A 23,594-nucleotide genomic window follows, 5' to 3' on the forward strand; every position below is an offset into this window, starting at 1 on the left:
GATGAGGCAAGGCTCAAGGCGGCGAGGCAAGGAGGCGTTGGTGAGGCGGTGGCGCAGGAGTTCGGGCTGGCCGACGGTGGGGTCAGCTACGGCGGGGAGGACCGGCGGCTTGAGGCGGGCACAGTCGATGGCTTGGCGGTGATGACCAGGGTGGGGACGATCGGCATCGGGGCGTGCGACGGGGAAGACCGACGGCGGGCCTCAGGGCAGGGACGACCGACGCGTCGGGGAGTATTGGATGTCGGCGGCATCGGGGCACGAACGACGACGTTAGGGCGACAGTGGTGGGAGAGCGAGGGTGAGGGAGAGAATGGGAAGGAGGAGATCGGTCTGCTCCTAAATTCCTAGCTTGGTGCAGATCTGTGGCACCGAGCTAGGGGCCACGTCGGCTTCCGTGTCAACCCTTGCCGCCAGCATGGCACATACCTCGGCGCCACAGGCTGTGGCACCGAGCAGAGGGTCCAAAATCAGAATTAAGTCGTCTGGGGGTCTAAACGTGAATATTTTTATGGAAAAAGGGTCAAAATACAAAAAAATGGTTGAATTGCTGCCTCATACCTAGCCTTATCAAACTAGAACCTCACCTTCTAACCTTCTCTAGCTGGAATAGGAGACAAATTAGCAGTTTGGTTGGTGGCTAAAGTCACTTGGGGTTTGTACCTAGTTAGAACTTTACCTAACCTTTGATATAATCTTGATGGCTAGAGATAATGTGAATAATCTATAAAAAATATTCTAATAAGAAACATCACAAGGACTAAGATAAAAAAAACTTATATGTATAAGTGTACTACGTAATAGAGAGTTCTACATAATATGATTATGAGCAATAATATGCAATAGCAAGGGCAACTTGAAGTGCAATTCGTATGGGGCAAGAGGTAGACATGATATTTATCCTCGATGTTTGGTTGTTTGTTGGGTAACATATGTCCTCATTATAGTGAGTCTAAACTTAGATGATTCACATGCTTATTATTGTAATAAGCACAAGCGTACACAAGGCACCATAAAATCACTCTAGAAGAGCACTCCAACAAGCTACTATTCCACTAGAGTTGGCCTTCCCAAATTTCCCACGGGATCACCACATGAGCCCTTACAATCTGGTAATCAAAGCCGTAAACGATCACCGAGTTCGCTCAATGATCCTTTGTTGCCTCAAAGTCATCTAGGTTGTGATAGTCATCAATAGTAACAAGAATACGCATCTCAAAATGGTCATTAGTGCCACTACAGGCTCTCAATGCAAATCACTAGGATCACTACCAAATCTCACTATGGACATATCACTATCACTAGATATAAGTGAGAGATGTTTTCTTTGGCTTACTAGGGTGTATATTTAGTTAGGAAACTAGAATATACTCCCCCAAGCTCGTATAACCTATATTTATAAGATCCTAAGGCCCAACTAGCTATTGGAACCAACTCCTGCCAGATTGTGAGACGTTGGACTGTCCCACGCCCTAGCATTGGACCAAAATGCATGGGTTGATGCCCTCTGATACAAATACATGTACTAGTAGTTTAAATGTTGCCATTGTCGACCAATAATTATCTACATGTATAGTTTAACTCTGACACCTCTAAGGGCAGTCAAATGAAACCCTCAAGGTCCAACAACTTGTGCAAAACAAACCTAGGAGCATCCAAGCCTCGTCGTACTAGTTTGATGACCACCATCAGACCAATGTCCATGGTCCGACAACCTTGTTCCAGTCACAATAGTTACCTAAAAATGGAAACCTAGGTGAATAGTGTGACCCCCTAGGTTAATAGTGTGCTCATACCATTCGATATCGTGATTTTCTCAACAATCGTACCAAAGAGCACATGTTTGATGCATTCTAGAGACTAACCAGAGAGCAACACTAACTGTCGGACTAGTCTGACGACAACACTAACTGTCGGTCTAGTCCGACGAGGGTCGTTGGACCAAAGTCTAGGGTCTCATGATCTCTATATCAGCGCACTAGGATTAGCCACTAAACTAATGTTGTCCAGTCCAACACCACTAATAGTGAGGGTCTAACATCTACTGTTTGAATCATTTCTTTCAACCTTCTTCATATGTTCCAAACAATAAGGAATATGAATTGTCCTAAACCAATGATGTCTAATGTGATTTTCCACAACTTCATTAAGTTCTAATGCAAATATACGAGTTTATCTCACCTAATAGCACATAAGAAATTGTCTTAAACCTTGAGTTCCCTCTTAATAGTACAACTACCTATCCTAAACCCAATTACATACTATATTGTGTTTTGACCGATAAAACAAAATGGCATGCTTATATCCTTGCCTTGCATCATGCTTTTACGTCTTCCTGCATGTCCCTGCTTTTGCAGCATCAATGACCATCTTAGACCCAACAATTTTAGATATCTCACTAGTATGGTGCTTGTGCGCTGCAACGGAACACAAACTATTCGTTAAATGCTTATTACCTATGCATATCTATGTTCTTGAAGCGGCGTGGTAGACTGGTTACCTCATTTAAACCATTGAATTTCCATGGCATAAGAACCTACAAAATATCAATCATTAGGATTACAAAGAAGTACCCATTATAAATATCAATAATAAGAATCTGCGTCTCCCGCCCAATGGTGGCCTCGGGCAAGCCATGACTGCATCTCCCGTCTGAGGTTGGCCTCGGGTGAGGCGTGACTGCATGTCCCATCCGAGGTGACCGCGTCTCTCGCCCGAGGGTGGCATTTGGCAAGCCGTGACTGTGTCTCCCGCCCGAGGTTGGTCTCGGGCGAGACGTGATTGCGTCTCCTGCTCGAGGTTGGCCTCGAGCGAGGAGTGACTACGTCTCTGAAAAGGGAAATGGCCTTAAACCATTTATTATATTGTTTTTTGTGCTTGATGACCATCACAACCGTTCGGACTAACTAGTTCACCTAGTCTTTGATTCACAGGTTCAAAAGTTCAACAATTTAGTTTCTAAGTCGCAATCAGCTCAGATCCAACCAGATAGGGGTAAAACATGGAATAGATGAACTACCAATAGTTCTACTCTTTGGATAAGTTCTAAATACCCTGAGAAACCTATTCAACACTTCTAGAGAGGTTGCAAAGCTCAGAATCAACATCTCTCTATTTTGGAGCTAGTTTGAGCAAAAGAAGAAATATGAGTTAAAGAATTAAGATGTTCAAGATCCTTGACTTAGACTAGATGGAAAGCCACTAGAGATATTTTTCTAAGTCATAGGATCTCTCTCAAGTTTAGCCAAAGCAACTTGGAGAAGATTGTTCAAAGATCAACAACAAGTCGGAAACTCAAGTTCTGAAATCGCCAAATGCGGACCGTCCGGCCCCTTCTAGCGGACCATCCGCAACCCCACTATAACTTCGGACAGGAACTATAAATCGTGGACAGTCCGACTACAAATCGTAGACCGTCCAACTATAAAAGCATGGACCGTCCAGCTATAATTCTTGGACCGTCTGCACGTGAAGATCTGGCTCAGTCCGAACGTGATAAGTTGAGAAAAAGGATTTTTACAGCTGGCGCGGATCGTCTGAGACCAAGGGCAGACCGTCCGTGTATCGTCACCAAGGAAAGACAAATGTTGATCTAGCCATTGGGTTGTCAGACATAACCGTTGCGATGTCAGATCTGACCGTTGGAGGGTCGCTGACCGTCTAGGCCCTAACCATGGACCGTCCGCCAGTGCAGATTTTGGCACATGCGCTATAACAGCTATATGGGTAATTGAGGGCTATAAAAGCCACCCAACCAGCCTGTTCATATGATTCATTGATCTATATCATACACAATAGTTGGGTATTCACTCCTATCCACTAGAGCAACACTTCTATACACATCAAAGCCTCATAAGTGCCACAAAAGAGAGATCAAGCAAGAAAGAGCTACTCGTGTGTGTTTAGCGATAGTTGAAAGGGAAATGTGCCCTTGTACCATTTCTAGTATATTTTGGTGATTAAGTGCCCAACACATATTGAGTGAGTAATTATATGCCAAATGATGGATGAAGTGCAAATCGACAAGAAGGTATGGTTCTAGACTTAGTACATTGGTTTTTGTGTACTAATATATTTGTCTAAGTGCTAGAATCAGGAAAAGAAAAGGATTGGAAAAGAGTTGGTTGTGCCTGTGTACAGCCAACTACTGCTCAGTCTGGGTGCACCGGACTGTCCGGTGGTGCACCGGACAGTGTCCGGTGCGCCAGGCTGGGCTCTGGCGAACTGGCCACTCTCGGAAATTCATCGGCGGCGTACGGCTATAATTCACCGGACTGTCCGGTGAGCCAACGGCCGCCAGCGCAACGGTCGGCCGCCAAATCCGCGGGCGACGCGTGGCCCGCACCAACGGTCGGCAGGGTGCACCGGACTGTCCGGTGTGCACCGGACAGTGTCCGGTGCGCCAACGGCTACAACTCTGCAACGGTCGGTTGTGCCATTTTAGGAAGGCAATCTGCACCGGACACTGAACAGTGTCTGTCCGGTGGTGCACCGGACTGTCCGGTGCGCCACCCGACAGAAGGCAAGAATTGCTTTCCCAGATTGCCTCCAACGGCTCCTAGCTGCCTTGGGGCTATAAAAGGGACCCCTAGGCGCATGGAGGAGATACCCAAGCATACTTTGAGCATTCTAAATCTTTCACATTTCGTCTTCGCGCACTTGATTGACTTTCTTAGTGATTTGAGCTCCGTTCTAGTGGTGAACTTGTTGCGATTCATTCGAGCTCAAGTCTTGGCTGTGTGTGTGCGTATTGCTGTGGATTTGTGTGTGTTGCTTCCCTCCCTTACTCTAGTGCTTTAACTTTGATCTTTATTGTAAGGGCGAGAGACTCCAAGTTGTGGAGATTCCTCGCAAACAGGAAAGAGTATAAGAAAGAAAACAACCGTGGTATTCAAGTGGATCATTGGATCACTTGAAAGGGGTTGAGTGCAACCCTCGTTCATTGGGACGCCACAACGTGGAGTAGGCAAGTGTTATACTTGGCCGAACCATGGGATAAATCATTGTGTCTCTTGTGCTTGTTTTCTTTGTGACCAGTGTGTTTCACAAGAGCTCGGTCCTTAGCCACTTAATTCCATTGTGCTAACACTTAACCAAGTCTTGTGGCTATAAGTTTAAGTTTTTACAGGATCACCTATTCACCCCCCCCCCTCTAGGTGCTCTCAATTGGTATCAGAGCCGTTCTCTTCACGAAAGGGACTAATCGCCCGAAGGGATAGATCCTAAGGGAAAGGGGATGGTGGTCAACGACAAGACAAAGGAGTCCATCGTCAACGAGCCAAGAGATGATAAGTCCTCGGACTCTGGCTCGAGTCATAAGAAAAGAGACAGGAAGAAAAAGAGGCGCATTAAGAAGATCGTCTACTACGACAGTGACGGGTCTTCTTCTTCCCCGAGAGACGACGACGACAAGAAAAAGAAACTGGTTAACTCAAACTTTTCATTTGATTATTCCCGTATTCCGGTTAACTCCAATGCTCATTTACTTTCAATTCCACTTGGGAAACCTCCGCACTTTGATGGAGAAGACTACTCATTTTGGAGTCATAAAATGCGTAGTCACCTATTCTCTCTCCATCCAAGTATTTGGGAGACTGTTGAAAACGGAATGCTTTTTGATAGTACTGACAATCCCGTTTTCATTAATGAGCAAATCCATAAAAATGCACAAGCTACTACTGTTTTGCTAGCATCCTTGTGCAGGGACGAATACCACAAGGTGAGCGGCTTGGATAACGCCAAGCAAATTTGGGACACCCTCAAGATTTCTCATGAGGGGAACGACGCCACCATGATCACCAAGATGGAGTTGGTGGAAGGCGAACTGGGAAGGTTCGCAATGATCAGGGGAGGAGCCAACCCAAACGTACAACAGGCTGAAGACCCTGCTCAACAAGATCAGGAGCTATGGAAGCACGAGATGGACGGACCACGACATCGTCCGACTTATGCTCAGGTCCTTCACCGTCCTTGATCCTCATCTTGTGAACTCGATTCATGAAAATCCTAGGTACACGAAGATGACGCCCGAGGAAATACTCGGAAAGTTTGTAAGCGGGCGTATGATGATCAAGGAAGCAAGATACGTTGATGAGGCATTGAATGGCCCAATGCCCATCTACGAGCCTCAAACCGTTGCTCTTAAAGCAACAAGCAGTCAGGAGGCGCTACCTAGCAAGGTGGCGCAAGTTGAAGCGGCCGGGCTAAATGAGGACGAAATGGCCCTCATTATCAAGCGCTTCAAGACGACGCTAAAAGGACGAAAGGAGCATCCCAACAAGAGCAAAGCAAAGGGAAAGCGCTCCTGTTTTAAATGTGGTAAGACTGGTCATTTCATAGCAAATTGTCCCGATAATACAAATGACCGGGAACAAGAAAGGAATGGGAAGAGGGAGAAAAAGAAGAACTACAAGAAGATGAAGGGCGAGGCGCACCTTGGCAAAGAGTGGGACTCGGATTGTTCTTCGTTCGACTCCAACGACGAAGGACTCGCCGCCTCGGCCTTCAACAAGTCATCGCTCTTCCCCAACGAGCGCCACACTTGCCTAATGGCAAAGGAGAAGAAGGTAAACACTCGAGAAACTCCTAAGTACTCTACTTCTAGTGATGAGGACTCTAGTGATGATGAAGTAGATTACACTAGCTTGTTCAAAGGATTATATAGAGCTAAAGTAGAAAAGATTAATGAGTTGATTGATGCATTGAATGAAAAAGATAGACTGCTAGAGAGGCAAGAGGACATCTTGTATGAGGAACATGACAAATTTGTTAGTGTTCAAAAGTCTCTTGCCTTAGAGATTAAAAGGAATGAATTACTATCTTCTGAGTTATCTATTTGCAATGAATCTATTTCTAGCTTGAATATTTTGAATGATGATTTAAATGCTAAGCTAGAAGTAGTTAATAAATCTAGTCCTTGTGTAGAGCACGTTGTGATTTGTAATAGGTGTAAGGATTTCAATATTGATGCATGTGTTGAGCACCTTACTTCTATTGCAAAATTAAATGATGAAGTGGCAAGTCTTAATGCCCAACTTAAGACTTGCAAAGATGACTTTGACAAATTAAAATTTGCTAGGGATGCCTACACCATTGGTAGACATCCCTCAATTAAGGATGGGCTTGGCTTTCGAAGGGAAGCCAAGAACTTAACAAGTCAAAGGGCTCCCATTCTCAACAAGGAGAAAGGGAAGGCTCCTATGGTTAGTAGTAGTCAAAAGAATCATGCATTTATTTATGATAGAAAATTTTCTAGGAATGCTCATTATAATAGGAGTTATAATGCTTATGATTCACATGCCATGATTGTTCCAAGTTCTTCCTTTGTGCATAGTAGAAATATGCCTAGAAACAATGTTGTTCATCATGTGCCTAGGAAAATGCAAAATGAATCTACTACCATTTTTCATGCCTGCAACACTGATTTTGTACTCTCATGTAAAAATAAGAAAGTGGTTGCTAGGAAATTGGGGGCCAAATGCAAGGGAGACAAGACTTGCATTTGGGTCCCTAAGGCTATTGTTACTAACCTTGTAGGACCCAACAAGAGTTGGGTACCTAAAACCCAAGCCTAATTTGCCTTGCAGGTTTATGCATCCGGGGGCTCAAGCTGGATTATCGACAGCGGATGCACAAACCACATGACGGGGGAGAAGATGTTCTCCTCCTACGTCAAGAGCAAAGATTCCCAGGATTCGATCATCTTTGGAGATGGGAACCAAGGCAAGGTTAAAGGTCTAGAAAAGATAGCTATTTCATCCGAGCATTCCATATCTAATGTGTTCTTAGTTGAATCGCTCGGGTATAACTTGTTGTCCGTTAGTCAACTATGTAATATGGGTTACAAACTTACAATTGCTTATTCACCAATGTAGATGTGTCTGTCTTTAGAAGGAGTGATGGATCATTAGCTTTTAAGGGTGTACTAGATGGCAAACTCTATTTAGTTGATTTTTCGAAGGAGGAGGTTGTTCTAGATGTATGCTTAATCGCTAAGACTAGCATGGGTTGGCTGTGGCATCGCCGTCTAGCACATGTTGGGATGAAGAACCTTCATAAACTTCTAAAGGGAGAACATGTGTTAGGTCTAACCAATGTAACTTTCGAAAAAGATAGACCTTGTGCAGCTTGTCAAGCAGGTAAACAGGTGGGAAGTACTCATCACAACAAGAATGTGATGACCACATCAAGACCTCTGGAGCTACTTCACATGGACCTCTTCGGACCCGTCGCCTACCTCAGCATCGGGGGAAGTAAGTATGGTCTTGTTATTGTTGATGATTTTTCCCGCTTCACTTGGGTATTCTTTTTGCAGGATAAATTAGAAACCCAAGGGACCCTTAAGCGCTTCCTAAAGAAAGCTCAAAATGAATTTGAGCTCAAGGTGAAAAAGATAAGAAGCGACAACGGGTCCGAGTTCAAGAACCTTCAAGTGGAGGAGTATCTTGAGGAGGAAGGAATCAAGCACGAGTTCTCCGCCCCCTACACACCACAACAAAATGGTGTGGTAGAGAGGAAGAACAGGACGCTCATAGACATGGCGAGGACGATGCTTGGAGAATTCAAGACGCCCGAGCGGTTTTGGTCGGAAGCTGTGAACACGACTTGCCATGCCATAAACCGGGTCTACCTTCATCGCCTCCTCAAGAAGACGTCGTACGAACTTCTAACCGGTAACAAACCCAACGTTTCATATTTTCGTGTATTTGGGAGCAAATGATACATTCTTGTGAAGAAAGGTAGGAACTCCAAATTTGCTCCCAAAGCTATAGAAGGGTTTTTGTTAGGTTATGACTCAAATACAAAGGCGTATAGAGTCTTCTACAAATCATCGGGTTTGGTTGAAGTCTCTAGCAATGTTGTATTTGATGAAACTATTGGCTCTCCAAGAGAGCAAGTTGATCTAGATGATGTAGATGAAGATGATGTTCCAATGGACGCAATTCGCACCATGGCGATCGAAAATGTGCGACCACAGGAACACAAAGAGCAAGATCAACCTTCTTCCTCAACGACGGTGCACCCCCCAATTCAAGATGATGAACAGGTTTCTCAAGATGAGGCGTGTGATCAAGGGGGAGCACAAGAAGAACAAGTTGAGGAGGAAGAAGCACCACTGGCCCCTCCAACCCAAGTCCGAGCGACGATTCAAAGGAATCATCCCGTCGACCAGATTTTGGGTGATATAAGCAAGGGAGTAACTACTCGCTCTAGATTAGCTAATTTTTGTGAGCATTACTCGTTTGTCTCTTCTATTGAGCCTTTTAGGGTAGAAGAAGCCTTGCTAGATCCGGACTGGGTGTTGGCCATGCAGGAAGAGCTAAACAACTTCAAGCGAAATGAAGTTTGGACCCTGGTGCCACGTCCCAAGCAAAACGTTGTGGGAACCAAGTGGGTGTTCCACAACAAACATGATGAGCACGGGGTGGTGACAAGGAACAAGGCTCGACTTGTGGCAAAAGGTTATGCCCAAGTCGCAGGTTTGGACTTTGAGGAGACTTTTGCTCCTGTGGCTAGGCTAGAGTCTATTCGCATTTTGTTAGCCTATGCCGCTCACCATTCTTTCAGGTTGTTCCAAATGAATGTGAAGAGCGCTTTCCTCAATAGGCCAATCAAGGAGGAGGTGTACGTAGAGCAACCCCCTGGCTTTGAGGACGAACGGTACCCCAACCACGTGTCTAAGCTCTCTAAGGCGCTCTATGGACTTAAGCAAGCCCCAAGAGCATGGTATGAATGCCTTAGATATTTTCTAATTGCTAATGCATTCAAGGTTGGGAAAGTCGATCCAACTCTTTTCACTAAGACGTGTGATGGTGACTTATTTGTGTGCCAAATTTATGTCGATGACATAATATTTGGTTATACTAACCAAAAGTCTTGTGAGGAGTTTAGCAGGGTGATGACTCAGAAATTCGAGATGTCGATGATGGGTGAGTTGAACTACTTCCTTGGGTTCCAAGTGAAGCAACTCAAGGACGACACCTTCATCTCCCAAACGAAGTATACGCAAGACTTGCTCAAGCGGTTTGGGATGAAGGACGCAAAGCCCGCAAAGACTCCAATGGGAACCGACGGACATGTCGACCTCAACAAAGAAGGTAAGTCTGTTGATCAAAAGGCATACCGGTCTATGATAGGTTCCTTGCTTTACTTATGTGCTAGTAGACCAGATATTATGCTTAGCGTTTGCATGTGTGCTAGATATCAATCCGACCCAAGGGAATGTCACCTTGTGGCCGTTAAGCGGATTCTTAGATATTTAGTTGCTACGCCTTGCTTCGGGATCTGGTATCCAAAGGGGTCTACCTTTGACTTGATTGGATATTCAGACTCCGATTATGCTGGGTGCAAGGTCGATAGGAAGAGTACATCAGGGACGTGCCAATTCCTAGGAAGGTCCCTAGTGTCTTGGAGTTCTAAGAAACAAACTTTCGTTGCCCTATCCACCGTTGAGGCCGAGTACGTTGCAGCAGGACAGTGTTGCGCGCAACTACTTTGGATGAGGCAAACCCTCCGGGACTTTGGCTACAATCTGAGCAAAGTCCCACTCCTATGTGACAATGAGAGTGCAATCCGCATGGCGGATAATCCTGTTGAACATAGCCACACTAAACACATAGACATCCGGCATCACTTTTTGAGAGACCACCAGCAAAAGAGAGATATCAAAGTGTTTTATGTTAGCATCGAGAACCAGCTAGTCGATATCTTTACCAAGCCTTTAGATGAAAAGACCTTTTGCAGGCTGCGTAGTGAGCTAAATGTCTTAGATTCGCATAACTTGGATTGATCTATAGCATACATGTGTTTTATGTCTTTGATCATGTTCCTTCATGCATATTATTGCTTACTTATTGTGATCAAGTTGTGCAAGCAATCCCCGGACCTCAAAAGTCCATGTGTGAGTGATGCACATATTTAGGGGAGATGTGCTACAACTTGATCCTTTGAAACTAACCATGTGCTTGAGTTTACTCAATCTAGTCTCAAAGGTGGCTTGAAAGGGAAAGGTGAACTTGGACCATGCAAGACTTCCACTGCACTCCGATGAGAGGTGCTCAAGTTCATCTCCATGCTCTTATTGCCTTTTTACTTGTAATCGAAGATTTTGGTGAGGCAATGGGGTTTTAGGGCCAAGATTGATCCAGTTTTGGTGCTTAATGCCAAAGGGGGAGAAAATAAGGCCAAAGCAAACAGATCAGCTACCACTTGGAATTTGTTGAAAAAGAGTAGAGTAGAACTTTTGATTTGTCAAAATAACTCTTACTATCAAAATTTGGTCTCTTGTGGGGAGAATGTTTGATTGTGGGAAAAAGGGGGAGTTTTTGGCTCTTAATCATTTTTACTCTTGGATTATCTCTCCTTGTGTCTAAACATGTGCGTTTAACTTAGAGATAGGAAAATGAATTTGATTTGCAAAAACAAACCAAGTGGTGGCGAAGAACGATCCAAATATGTCAAATCTTGTCAAAGACTATTTTTGTTCTCAATTGCCTTGATGTTGCACTTCCATTTGTTGCTTTTTGATGTGTTGGCATAAATCACCAAAAAGGGGGAGATTGAAAGGGAAATGTGCCCTTGGACCATTTCTAGTATATTTTGGTGATTAAGTGCCCAACACATATTGAGTGAGTAATTATATGCCAAATGATGGATGAAGTGCAAATCAACAAGAAGGTATGGTTCTAGACTTAGTACATTGGTTTTTGTGTACTAATATATTTGTCTAAGTGCTAGAATCAGGAAAAGAAAAGGATTGGAAAAGAGTTGGCTGTGTACAGCCAACTACTGCTCAGTCTGGGTGCACGGACTGTCCGGTGGTGCACCGGACAGTGTCCGGTGCGCCAGGCCGGGCTCTGGCGAACTGGCCACTCTCGGGAATTCGTCGGCGGCGTACGGCTATAATTCACCGGACTGACCGGTGGTGCACCGGACTGTCCGATGAGCCAACGACCGCCAGCGCAATGGTCGGCCGCCAAATCCGCGGGCGACGCGTGGCCCGCACCAACGGTCGACAGGGTGTACCGGACAGTGTCCGGTGCGCCAACGGCTACAACTCTGCAACGGTCGGCTATGCCATTTTAGGAAGGCGATCTGCACCGGACACTGAACAGTGCATGTCTGGTGCGCCACCCGACAGAAGGCAAGAATTACCTTTCCAGATTGCCTCCAACGGCTCCTAGCTGCCTTGGGGCTATAAAAGGGACCCCTAGGCGCATGGAGGAGATACCCAAGCATACTTTGAGCATTCTAAATCTTTCACATTCCGTCTCCGCGCACTTGATTGACTTTCTTAGTGATTTGAGCTCCGTTCTAGTGGTGAACTTGTTGTGATTCATTCGAGCTCAAGTCTTGGCTGTGTGTGTGCGTATTGTTGCGGATTTGTGTGTGTTGCTTCCCTCCCTTACTCTAGTGCTTTAACTTTGATCTTTATTGTAAGGGCGAGAGACTCCAAGTTGTGGAGATTCCTCGTAAACGGGAAAGAGTATAAGAAAGAAAACAACTGTGGTATTCAAGTGGATCATTGGATCACTTGAAAGGGGTTGAGTGCAACCCTCGTTCATTGGGACGCCACAACGTGGAGTAGGCAAGTGTTGTACTTGGCCGAACCACGGGATAAATCATCGTGTCTCTTGTGCTTGTTTTCTTTGTGACCAGTGTGTTTCACAAGAGCTCGGTCCTTAGCCACTAATTAATTCCATTGTGCTAACACTTAACCAAGTCTTGTGGCTATAAGTTTAAGTTTTTACAGGATCACCTATTCGCCCCCCTCTAGGTGCTCTCAATAGTGCCTTGTGAGAATCACTGAGAGAAAGTGTGTGCTACCTCTTGTGATCATTTGAGTGTGAAGTTTTGACTCCCATTCATTGTAAAGCTAGCAAGAGCCCCTTATCTTTGTTGCTAGCCTTGTGGAGACTTCGATCTTTTGTTGACAAAGAAAAAGGAACACTCACCTATCTTGGTGGCCGTTGGAGAGAGGGAAAGGGTTGAAAAAGACCCGACCTTTATGGACTCCTCAACGGGGATTATGTTCTTGGTGAACCAAACCTCGATAAAACAAATCACTCCTGTCACTTATGTTTATTACTTGTGATTTGTTTGTCTTCTCCCTCTGTAAGTTCTCTTTCACTATTCTTTGTTGATATTACTTTGTGTTGCTTCAAGTTAAATTCTCATATATAGAAGCAACGCCTTGCAAGAAAGAACTTGTGTTATTCCTCTTCTTATCTAAGCCCTCTTGCTTTATTCTACATAGATATTTTAGTTGTGTTGCTTTGTGTTAATTCTGCATTTTTGAAAGCAATACTTTTGCAAGCAAAGGACTTAGTTTTATACTCCGATAATTGTACATCTTGTTCTAACCTCTAATCGAGGGATCAAGTTTTGTGTTAAAGTTATAAAATTCAGGTTTCGCCTATTCACCCCCCTCTAGGCGACTATCAGTATCCCGTCCGAGGTGACTACGTCTCCCGCTCGAGGTTGGCCTCAAGCGATCCGTGACTGGGTATCCCACCCGAAGTTGGCATCGGGCGAGGCATGACTGTGTCTCCCGCCCGAGACCACCCTCGGGCAAGCCGTGACTACGTCTCCCGGCTGAGGGTGGCCTCAGGTGAGTTGTGACTGTGTCTCCCGCCCGAGGGCGGCCTCGGGCGAGTCATGACTGCACCTTCCGCTCGAGGTTGGCCTCGGGCGAGCCGTGACTACGTCTCCCGGCTGGGGTTGGCCTCGGACGAGTCCTGATTGCGTCTCCCGCTCGAGGGTGGCCTCGGGGAGTCATGGCTGCGTCTCTCGCTCGAGGTTGGCCTCGAGCGAGTCGTGACTGAGATCAAGGCGATGAACTCATTGGGACTAAATTAGCGAGGGAGGGGAGCACCGACCTAGGGCCCGTAGACCGGATCAAAGGCGATGAACTCATCGACGTCGGTGTTGGCCACTTGAGGAGGGGCTCAGCGTGGTGTGGATCTACAGGGGGCTGGGCGCGGATCTTTGGTCGTCGTAGGCACGGATCTCTGGTCGTCGCGAGCGCGACAATCTCGGGGGTCCTCCGGGCATAGCTTGACTCGACCTCAGATTCGACGACAGCCACCACAGCCGTTGCGACCTCCATCTTGGTCGCACGCTCTGCCGTCTTCAAATGGCACATGCTTCGGCGTCTTCACTTGGGTGCGCCCTGCCACTGTGGCCTGGACGACTTGGGCCCTAGGCTGACCTTCCACTCCTTTTATGGCATTGCCACATGCCCACCGCTCGCCTCTTCGGTGGGTGGCGCGGCCTCGGTGTCCTCACCCAGGCCGCGCGCAATGTTGAGATCCCATGCGACGGCGGGATCAGCGAGAATGTGAAGCACTCCACCACACGAAACGTGCCTCCGCCGCCGCGAGCAGCAGAAGCAGTGGTGGGGGAGTTCGGGGCGCGCGCGACACTAATATGTCGTGCGACGGCAGGCTCGGCGAGAAGAAGGTGGAGCGTGACATGACCATTGAGGTGACGACATCCATCTAGGGTTATGGTTTGTGGTGGGTTGCGACTGCGAGATGGTGGGGAGAAGGGCGTGAGGGATGAAGCAGTCTCCGGGGGCGAGCATCGTGCCTTGATGGCGGTGGCAGAGGCGGGGTGGGTGTGTGGGGCATCGCGAGGGCAGGGGTGCGAGACTGGGATCGTGCGGTGGGGGGGGGGGACGCACGGCGGGGGCAGGCGGGGGCGTGGTTGGTGTGGACGCTGACCTTAGGGTCTTAAAAGAGTAGTATAGATTTTCCTTAGTTTTATCAATTTATTTCCCTGGTGAGCACTTGTTCTTCTTTTATGGACTTTAATCCAATATCATTAACAACACTTAGAATATAGGTTAGTGCAATGGTTGTCTCAATTACCAAAACCACATATGTAGCTTTCGACCTTACCTAACTAAAATAGAAGAAATATCATTTTGGTTGGTGTCCGAGGTTATCTTGAGGTTTCTGTCTAGCTAGAATCTCACCCAACCTTGTCCAGCTAGAATAGAAGAAGGGTTTGTGCCTAACCTTGCTTAGCTAGAATAGAAGGAATAACAGTTTGGTTGGTGGCCTGACCTTGCCCAACTAGAATAGCAGAAGGGTGCCACTTTGGTTTGTGGACAAGCTTATCTTCGAGTTTGTGCTGACAAGAAAATTTCTTGCTATCATAGGATAGCCAATATAGCTCACCTAGTGGTGAAGTTTAGTTAGGACCAAAGAGAATCATGGCTACCCGTAAGCTAAAAAGATCTAATAAAATATTTATTTTGATTCAAATTTCAGAACTAAGGATAGGATGCGTTTGAGCTGTGGCTTTTGAAAAAACTTATGTGGATTGTGGGATGTGGAAAAGTTACCGTGAGTTATGAGTTGTAGGAAAGTTGAAAGCCATTTAGTTTAACAACTGCAGCTTTTCAAAAACAAATGTTGTTGGCCTAAAGCAGTAATGATTTTTCAACCTTTTAGTTGGCTTTTAGCTTTTACAAAAGTAAAAACATGTAGATCGTCTACAAGGCACTCCCCAAACATGACCTCGATTTTGTCTGGTGATACAAACGTAACCCACTCAAAACTATAGCCTAATTTCTATCTCATGCCGCGAAGAACGATTTTAGTTGCTGCCGAATGGTCAACAGCTGAGAACATGACGTTTTTCTTGAGAAAACAAAAGTTTCTCTTTATAATAGATACAAGTTCATGGAGTGGAGAGGAAGCGCCAAAACCAACGGCCTGCAGGTCTGACTCTGACTCGCGCACAAACAGCTCCGACAAATGCATACATTAAATTTCAATTTTCAAATCAAAACTCAGATCATCTGAGTTCAGGTCTTGCAGTTGGAAACAAGTGGGTTCCGTTTCCGGTCCTTGGCCTGCCATCAGATGCCTTGCTTTGCGTCACTCATCTGAACCTGGGAAGGTGCAGGTGCTAGGCCGGCAGTGTACCAAGGTGCCGTTTGGTTCAAAAAATGTAACGCAAATGGTAATGGTAATGGTTTCGGCTCGATTACTGTCGGTAACAAATTTGAATAGCTGGTATTAAATTTTAGTGTGGTATCTGATTACGGTTAGACTAAAACAAACATAATTTAACGTTATCCGTTACCCATTACGTTACAAATATGTGAACCAAACGGCACCTCAAGTTCACACAATCCAGCTCTAGCCATCTGACATCTCCAAAACAACAGAATACATAACATTTCATCAAACACTCAACAGTCTCTGGCTAATTACTTACCACCCAGGTTCAGCTGAGAAGGGGGCGAAAACAGGCTACAACACATATGAACACCTACACTACAAAATTTACAGACGAGGAAAACAAAAGGTTAGGCCCGCATTACTCAATCACCCAGCACATGGCAGCACAGGAATACTTTAGCATATGGCTTACATACATATACAGTGGTCTTGAGCTGCTAAGGCTCGGGAAACAGAAGCATGATTTAGTTAGAAAAACTATGCACCGAACCTGTTCGCCTATCTACGGCGACGCTTGGGTACAGGGACAAACCGGTCCTGCACGGTGTCCTTCAACCACCGCGACGAGCGGGTCTGTTTGACTCGGTCCAAGAAAAGGCGGTGCCTGCACAAACATCGACAGAGAAGAATTTTAATCTATGGAGGAAAACTAGTGCAGAGAATGCATGTTCCGATGGTTCAAGCAAGCTTTTAGGCTCACTCACCTCTCGTACTCCAGCTTCTGAATGACGATACCGTTTAGCAGAAACTCCACGCTGAAAACACTCGCACCTGTTGGGTACATTAGCTGAATGCCCAGATCCTGAGAAGAAAACAGTATGGTATGCGTGGTGTGTGTAGTATGTCTGACCTTTCTCGAGCAGCGGTGCACAGGTTTGGTAGTCTTCTTCACATGAGATAACCAGTAGGTCCGGAGCTACTTCCTTCTCATTCATTATGGACCGTCCTACCCTCTCCAGTGGCTGCAAATCCAAAAAAAACAAAGGTTAGGTGTGTTGTTAAGGTAAACCATGAAAACAAAGGCACTCATAAGGAACGGGAACTAGTTGCTAAGATAAACCATGTACCATGTTAAAAATGCTAAAGAAACTTCATGACAGAAGGATGCCTACCTAAAAGATTTTTTCAACTTTAGAGCAGTAAGATCAAACATACAATTGCTATTATCACATATGAGAAAAAAAACTAATCTTTCCCTGTATAAAAGGATTCATCAGCCATTTAACTTGATAACCATTTTATTCGAATTTTAGTGTACCAGGTTGCATTAGTTTATTTGTTTTAGAACGCTCTTGCTGATACAAATCGCAAAGATGGCGACAGAAAAAGATTCCACAGAAAGTCATGTTTTCCTAATAAGAGTATTTATATTTTCTGAATAACATATATCATTATCCTTTACATATTAACCAGTAGGGACCCCCTAGTGTTTCCTACAAAACAATTATTATTATATAACTAATCCAGTCATTGTTAGCATGTAGTTCAAATTTCAAACACAAACAAAAGTTTAAAATATTTTTGGGAAATAAAATACGGCTGACCTGCCCCGATGATGCTTTGACCAAGCTAGTCACCACTGCTTGACTTGGTTTCACATTTGATGTTACAAAAACTCGTTTTCCCTGTAAATAAATTTTCAGTAAAAACGAATCGAGGATAGGCATAGATGAAATAGCATTACAAAATTCACAATACCAGCAGAAGAGGATGATTGCAAGCTGAGGCCAGTGATATAGGCATGCTGAAACCTATCTCTTTTTCCTTCTTTTCATCCCTCAGAATATACTTCCTCTCATCAATAAAACAACCTGCTTCTCCACAATTTTCAAGCCACATCGATGTAACTATTGGCTTGCCAATAGTTATTGCTTCTAGCATGTTCTTTGTGCGGCAGAATCTATCTGCAACAAAGTGTGTTGCATCGGCCATTGAAAATGCTTCAGAACCTCGTAAGCGTGCCAAGATCTACAACATAGGTCATCATGAATGTCTCATTCAAAGTGATGATTACTAACAAGAATATATATAGAAATAATATAGTTACCTTCTTCTGACGCTTGACAACATCATCATCCAAATGATGGCTTAATAGAATACTGACATGGGCCATATCCTTCCTTCTTCTAGAATCTTTTCTCTGCTGATTTGGTAGTACATTTTCAGGATCTAGCTTCAGCAATTCTCTCGCAACAGAAGCTTTTGACAAGTTTCTACTTGAGCCTTTTGATGGATTCGCAGGACTAAAAGTGGGTGACAATTCATTAACCACTTTTGACGGTGTTTTCATGGAACGATTTGGAACTTGAGGATTGTTTTCTGGTGATTTACTTGTATCCTCGTCATGGGAGGATTCCTTCGGTCTCTGTGCAGAGCTAATGACATCAGAAGAAGTTTTGCTGTCACCACATACAGAAAAATTAAGTACAGGAGAAGCAGCTAATGACTTCTCTAATATGCTGGACAGCATAGAAGCTGATCTCCCATGGGAAGGTTCCCTCTTTGCATACTTTAGCAGGTCAGAAACACTTCTTACAAAAATCCGCCTTTTCTTGTATGGTCTTGCCACTTCTGATGGTATTTCATGATTTGCAGCTGCTGCAGAAGTTGACAGTATCAATTTTGTAGGCGTTCTTCGCCGTTTGGGATGCAATGGGATATCTCTGCAGGTAACATCAGTTGTTGGTTCAACTCTGTGTGTTTCAAGGTTTTGAGCATTATTTACACTGGTCCGTTGAGTGCTTCCATCCTTAGATTGCTGAAGATCTTGATCATTATTTGTACAAATCTGCTCTGTGCTTTCTTTTTCAAAATAACTCAAACCAGATTCAATTGCAATTCGGTTATTTTGCACTTGCTGAATAGTGGAGCTGTCACCGGTCAATTTCTTGCCTCTCCTCAAGTGTTTATTAGAGAACTCGATAAATGCAGAAGGGTCATTCCTACCACAATGCCTAGTTCGGTGAGCAATAGGTGTCCCGTGGTACTTATTTTCATCAATAAATTCCTTTGAAACTTTGCTTTTCTCAGGTACAGACTTTGTTTGCTTATGCTTCACTTTTACTATAGGCTCAGAACTTTCTTGCACCTTTGATCCTCTTAGTCTTTCTTTCTGAGGCTTGGTACTGAAGTCAGGTACTTTTCTTCTCTTAGAACGTGTTGTGACACCTTCCTGGATGTTGCTAGTTCTCTGAGAACCATTCTTCAAATGACTTTTAGCTATTCCAGACTTCTCAGCCATCGTATCTCTATTGAGCAGAGGTTGATCTTCAGCAGATAAACTTTTAGCAGGTGAACATTGTACCAGGGCCTCCATAGCTTCAACAGCCATTTGAGTATCTGGACCAACATCATTCAAAGCTACATCAGCCCTTTCCTGTTCTTCCAACGATTTGGCATTTGATAGGTTATCTAAGTCCTTCAAAAGGTTTTTCTTAGTCCTGCTTCCATAAGCCTGCTTACTCTTTACGTCACTTTTGAATAGTCTTGAATGTGATAAAGGAATAGTTTCCAACCTCCCAGGTAGTTTGGAATTTCTTTTGTTCATGGCTTCCCCTATTTTATTTTCTCCACATGATTTTTTTGTGGAAGGTTTCTTTGCTCTGGTATAATGACTCTTTGGTTCACCTCTACCAATTGGTTTTGGCAACAAGATGTCTCTGTTTTTACTGAAAAAGTCACCTCCTCCCTCATCTTCAAGGTTATCCACAAATTCAAATATTTCGGCCTTCCCATTTGAACTTCTACCAAGGTCAACCTTCTCAGCCAACATTAAAGTACCCCTCTTACTTGAAGCATGTGGCTTTGCTATTTCCAATTTATTTGGGATGGTTTCTTGAGATGATAATCCACAATTTATTGAAATCAACCTGTCCACAACATCAAAAGCATTTGCTTGTGACAGATCACCAGGCTCTTGTGATCCAGCGTAGCTTAATCCAGCAAGACATCTGCTGTTCTTTTCTCCATCCTCAGCTGTTGTGTCAGCAAAAAGCTTTTTTGCCGTTGAGCACTTGTCTCTGCTTTTAGCTCCACCTTTATCATGGTTCTGTACATAACCATGAGAGTCATTATCAACCTCACCAAAGGATGTGCTACATTTAGTAGATTGATCTACAACTTTCGGCATGGGGTGTATTGCATCAGAGGCCATTTGTTTCCCTTGCTTCATACAGTTCACAGACATAGTGTCCCGAGGTTCAGAAATTCCACATGTCAGTACTGATGCAACACGAACAAAAGGTACTTTCATATGAAGGTGACCTAGATGTTGCACATATGTTGGCATTAGAAAAAAAATTAAGTGTTGGAATATAATACAAGTGAATTGTCCACCTCCTCCTTTCAGCTAAATATTTTGGGTTGGACTGGTTAGTGCCTTCACTCTAATATGATATCAGAGCCAAAGCTCACGAGTTCGAATCCTGGCTAGCACAATTAAATAAAATAATTGTTGCTCGCACTTATTCCACGTCTGAGACCCAAGAGAGGCTCAACGTGAGGGGGGTGTTGGAATATAATACAAGTGAATTATCCACCTCCTTCTATTAGTTTAAGCTTTTGGGTTGGACTGGTTAGTGTGTTCACTCTAATATTAAGTTTCACTAAGAAGACCAAAAAAAATTAAATCTAATAAACTAAGCATTTCTTAGAAATAAGTGTAGTATATATAAAAGAAAATCAGGTGCAATTCTTCATTATGTTCAAACCAGAGCTCCAGAACACTTTACAAAACTCTAAAAGTGAAGTTCTACCTTTAACATAAGGAACAAAACAAGTGGTCTCTGGAATACTTTGATCTTTAGGCCTCCCTCAAACTCAAAACTGATTAAATTACAGGCACTTCTATAAGAATTTTACATTGTAAATTTTATAGAATGATCGTAATGAATTTCTATGTGACAAAGATAGCAATAACAACAGATTCAGTAGCTGGTAACTAACCTGAATCTGTGTCACCCTCCTCGTCCGTCGATGCATCAGAATCCACCAAATTATTATCATCATGCTTCCTTATCTCTCCAGTTAACCCCTCGATTCTTCCTTCCATTCCGAACTTCACATCCCTTTTATCCATTCCTGACTTCACAACCCTCTCATCCCCTGAGAGGCTCTCATTGTCACTTAGGACAACGGTGCCATCACTCAACTCATAGTCACCTATATCTTCGTCAGAGTCTTCAACCAACTGGGTCTTCCCCCACTCACCAAGATCATGTTCACCATGACCATTTAATCCATCCTTGTCGGCATCCTCCTCAGGTTCCTCAACCAACTGGGTCTCAACCATGTCTCCAACAATGTTGTTCACTCCATCCACCTCACATTTTTCATCCAACTGGGTCTTGGTCCATTTGTTGGCATTATCATCCACGCCACCACCAACGTCGCCTCCTTCTTCATCTTCCACCTGCTTCGTCTTCACTGGGTCACCGTCATTGCCATGATCCTCATCGCCACAGCCACCATCCTCGTTGCCACTATCCATCAACTGTGTCTCCGTCCAATCGCCAGCCACACCCTCCTCCACCTCGTCTATTAACTGGGTCTCAGCATCATCCAGAGGCTGTGTTTCGTCGTACAGGGCCCAATCATCCGCCTCGCGTTGTGTCTCATCGCCATCACTCGGAGGAGAACCTGATGACGCAATGCACATCCACAAAAAAAATAGCGCCTTCACACCAATCGCCCACAGAACCACAACCAATAAACAAGGTGCGCTCACCTAACGGAGGTGTCCCGCCGTCCAGGACTTGGGTATCCCCGCCACCACAGTCATTGCCGGCCTCGCCGCGCATCGCATCACGGGTAGGACAGGGCTTAGTGTTGCGGACGGGGATTCGACCGAACCCCCATAGATACTCGGAGAAAGACGAAGACTGACCCAATCGGACCACGGATGCCTTGGCCCGTAGAGATTGGGCGCAGCGCACGGCACAAACCCAAAACGAATTGAACGGAAGGAGAAGGGAAATCTTGGAACGAAACCGACTCCTAGGACAACCCGCCCCGGCTCCGAAACAGTAAAGGGCGACGAAGTAGAGGAGGAAGAGAGCGACGCCTCTCGACGAGAGGTGCGCACGGCCGGGAAAATATCTGGTCTGTTGTGCGCGAGTTCCGCGGCGGCGATGCGGCGCGCACGGCGAGTCGTGGCGGCGGGAAAAGAGGGAGTTGCGGAGCACGGAGCGGGGAGTACGCGCGGGGACCGGAGGGCAGGGGAAAACCCTGAATTCCTGAACGGCTCGATTTCTACATTCAAAAGAAAGTCGCATGGATGATCAAGATATATAATCTTGTTGGCGCCCATCTAACCGTCGATCACTGCAATATATACCCGTGGTGGTGCTCTCTACAGCAGCCTAGACAGTCCGCAGCCGAGTACCGGACGGTCCGTGGCCTGGCACAGAGGTGAGAGTTCCCTGCTGACGAGCCAGACGGCTCATGCCTGGAGACCGAACGGTCCGCACGTACACAAGGATGACGGTATTTGTCAACAATATCTGGATCTCGCTTCCAGGAGGAACACATCGGGAGGAGAGATCCTAGGTTTATCTTGATATTGGCAGGCCACCTAAGACGCTTCTATACAACGTAGAACCGGAGAGAGGTGAAGATTAGGGGGAGAAAGCTACATTATTGTCTACTCTTAGGTAAAAAGGTAAAGAACGGAAGATATATTAACTGTAATTCGATTGTTGATGTTTACATTCGATTGTACCCCTTAATAATATATAAGGGGGTCTAGACTTATAAGGGGGTCTAGACCCGTTCCTAGGCGTCTCCCAACAGCAACCGCGGATATATAGGGATAAACACGCGCGGAAAATGAATTAGTTGCGCTTGATCCGATCTAATCGCAGATCGTCTGCGTCTAAGGGAAGACCGTTCGCGGGCCGGACCGTCCGATCGTGCCAAGTGTCACAAATGGTGCTCAACACATGCCCCTTGCCTTTTGGATAATCCTTTCGGAGAAGCTGAGCAAACCAAAAGCACTGGTGCAGGTTGGAATCAACTCGATGTGAACATATCAGTTTTCTTAAGCATCTTGTCACATATTAGGGTGATATTGCTTCAGGAAACGATCGTTCAACACCTTGGCAAGTATTCACTTTGCAATGTTTGCAATATGTAGGCGTTACCAGTTATTACCTGTGTGATCTTGTAAAGACCGTCCCAGATTGGCGACCATTTCCCGAATTTTTGGTCTCTGCTCCTTAGTGCCAACATGGTATTCTATATCAGGTCTCCTATTTGGAATGACTTAGTCTTGACCTTCTTATTGTAAGATTTGACGACCATGATCTTGTCTTTCTCGATCTCTCCCAGAGTTGTTGTTGGGTACCTGCGAACAGGGTACCCAAAGAGGCCTGGGGACCTCCCAAAGACGGCCCACCTGTCAGGCAGCTTGGCAGGAAGGTACAAAAGGCCACCTGGGGACAGCCCGCCAAGCCAAGTCGACCCGCCCGCCGAACAAATATCTGTCGAGCAACTCAGCAAGGCGGGGCTGCCGAGCAGCCTGCCTGCCGAGCAACCCAGCGAGGCGAGGCTGCCGACCAACCCAGCGAGGCATGGATGCCGACCAACCTACCCACCGAGCAACCCAGCGAAGTGAGGCTGCCGACC

The 23,594-nt window shown here is 45.3% G+C and overlaps 1 protein-coding gene across 1 annotated transcript; it reads right to left on the bottom strand.

Annotated features, from left to right (window-relative positions):
• Positions 1–16,162: 16,162 nt before the first annotated feature.
• LOC103641379 (uncharacterized) lies at positions 16,163–22,223 on the bottom strand. Its single transcript, XM_008664734.2, has 8 exons — positions 21,697–22,223; positions 20,916–21,608; positions 18,019–20,234; positions 17,670–17,939; positions 17,516–17,596; positions 16,822–16,933; positions 16,676–16,742; positions 16,163–16,575 (listed from the first exon to the last, which is right to left on the bottom strand). Exons 1-8 carry the CDS (start codon positions 21,767–21,769, stop codon positions 16,470–16,472), a joined length of 3,618 nt encoding a protein of 1,205 aa, XP_008662956.2. The 5' UTR covers positions 21,770–22,223; the 3' UTR covers positions 16,163–16,469.
• Between the last annotated feature and the right edge of the window lie 1,371 nt (positions 22,224–23,594).

Source organism: Zea mays, chromosome 10 (assembly GCF_902167145.1).
Source record: "Zea mays cultivar B73 chromosome 10, Zm-B73-REFERENCE-NAM-5.0, whole genome shotgun sequence".
Taxonomy (NCBI): Eukaryota; Viridiplantae; Streptophyta; class Magnoliopsida; order Poales; family Poaceae; genus Zea; species Zea mays.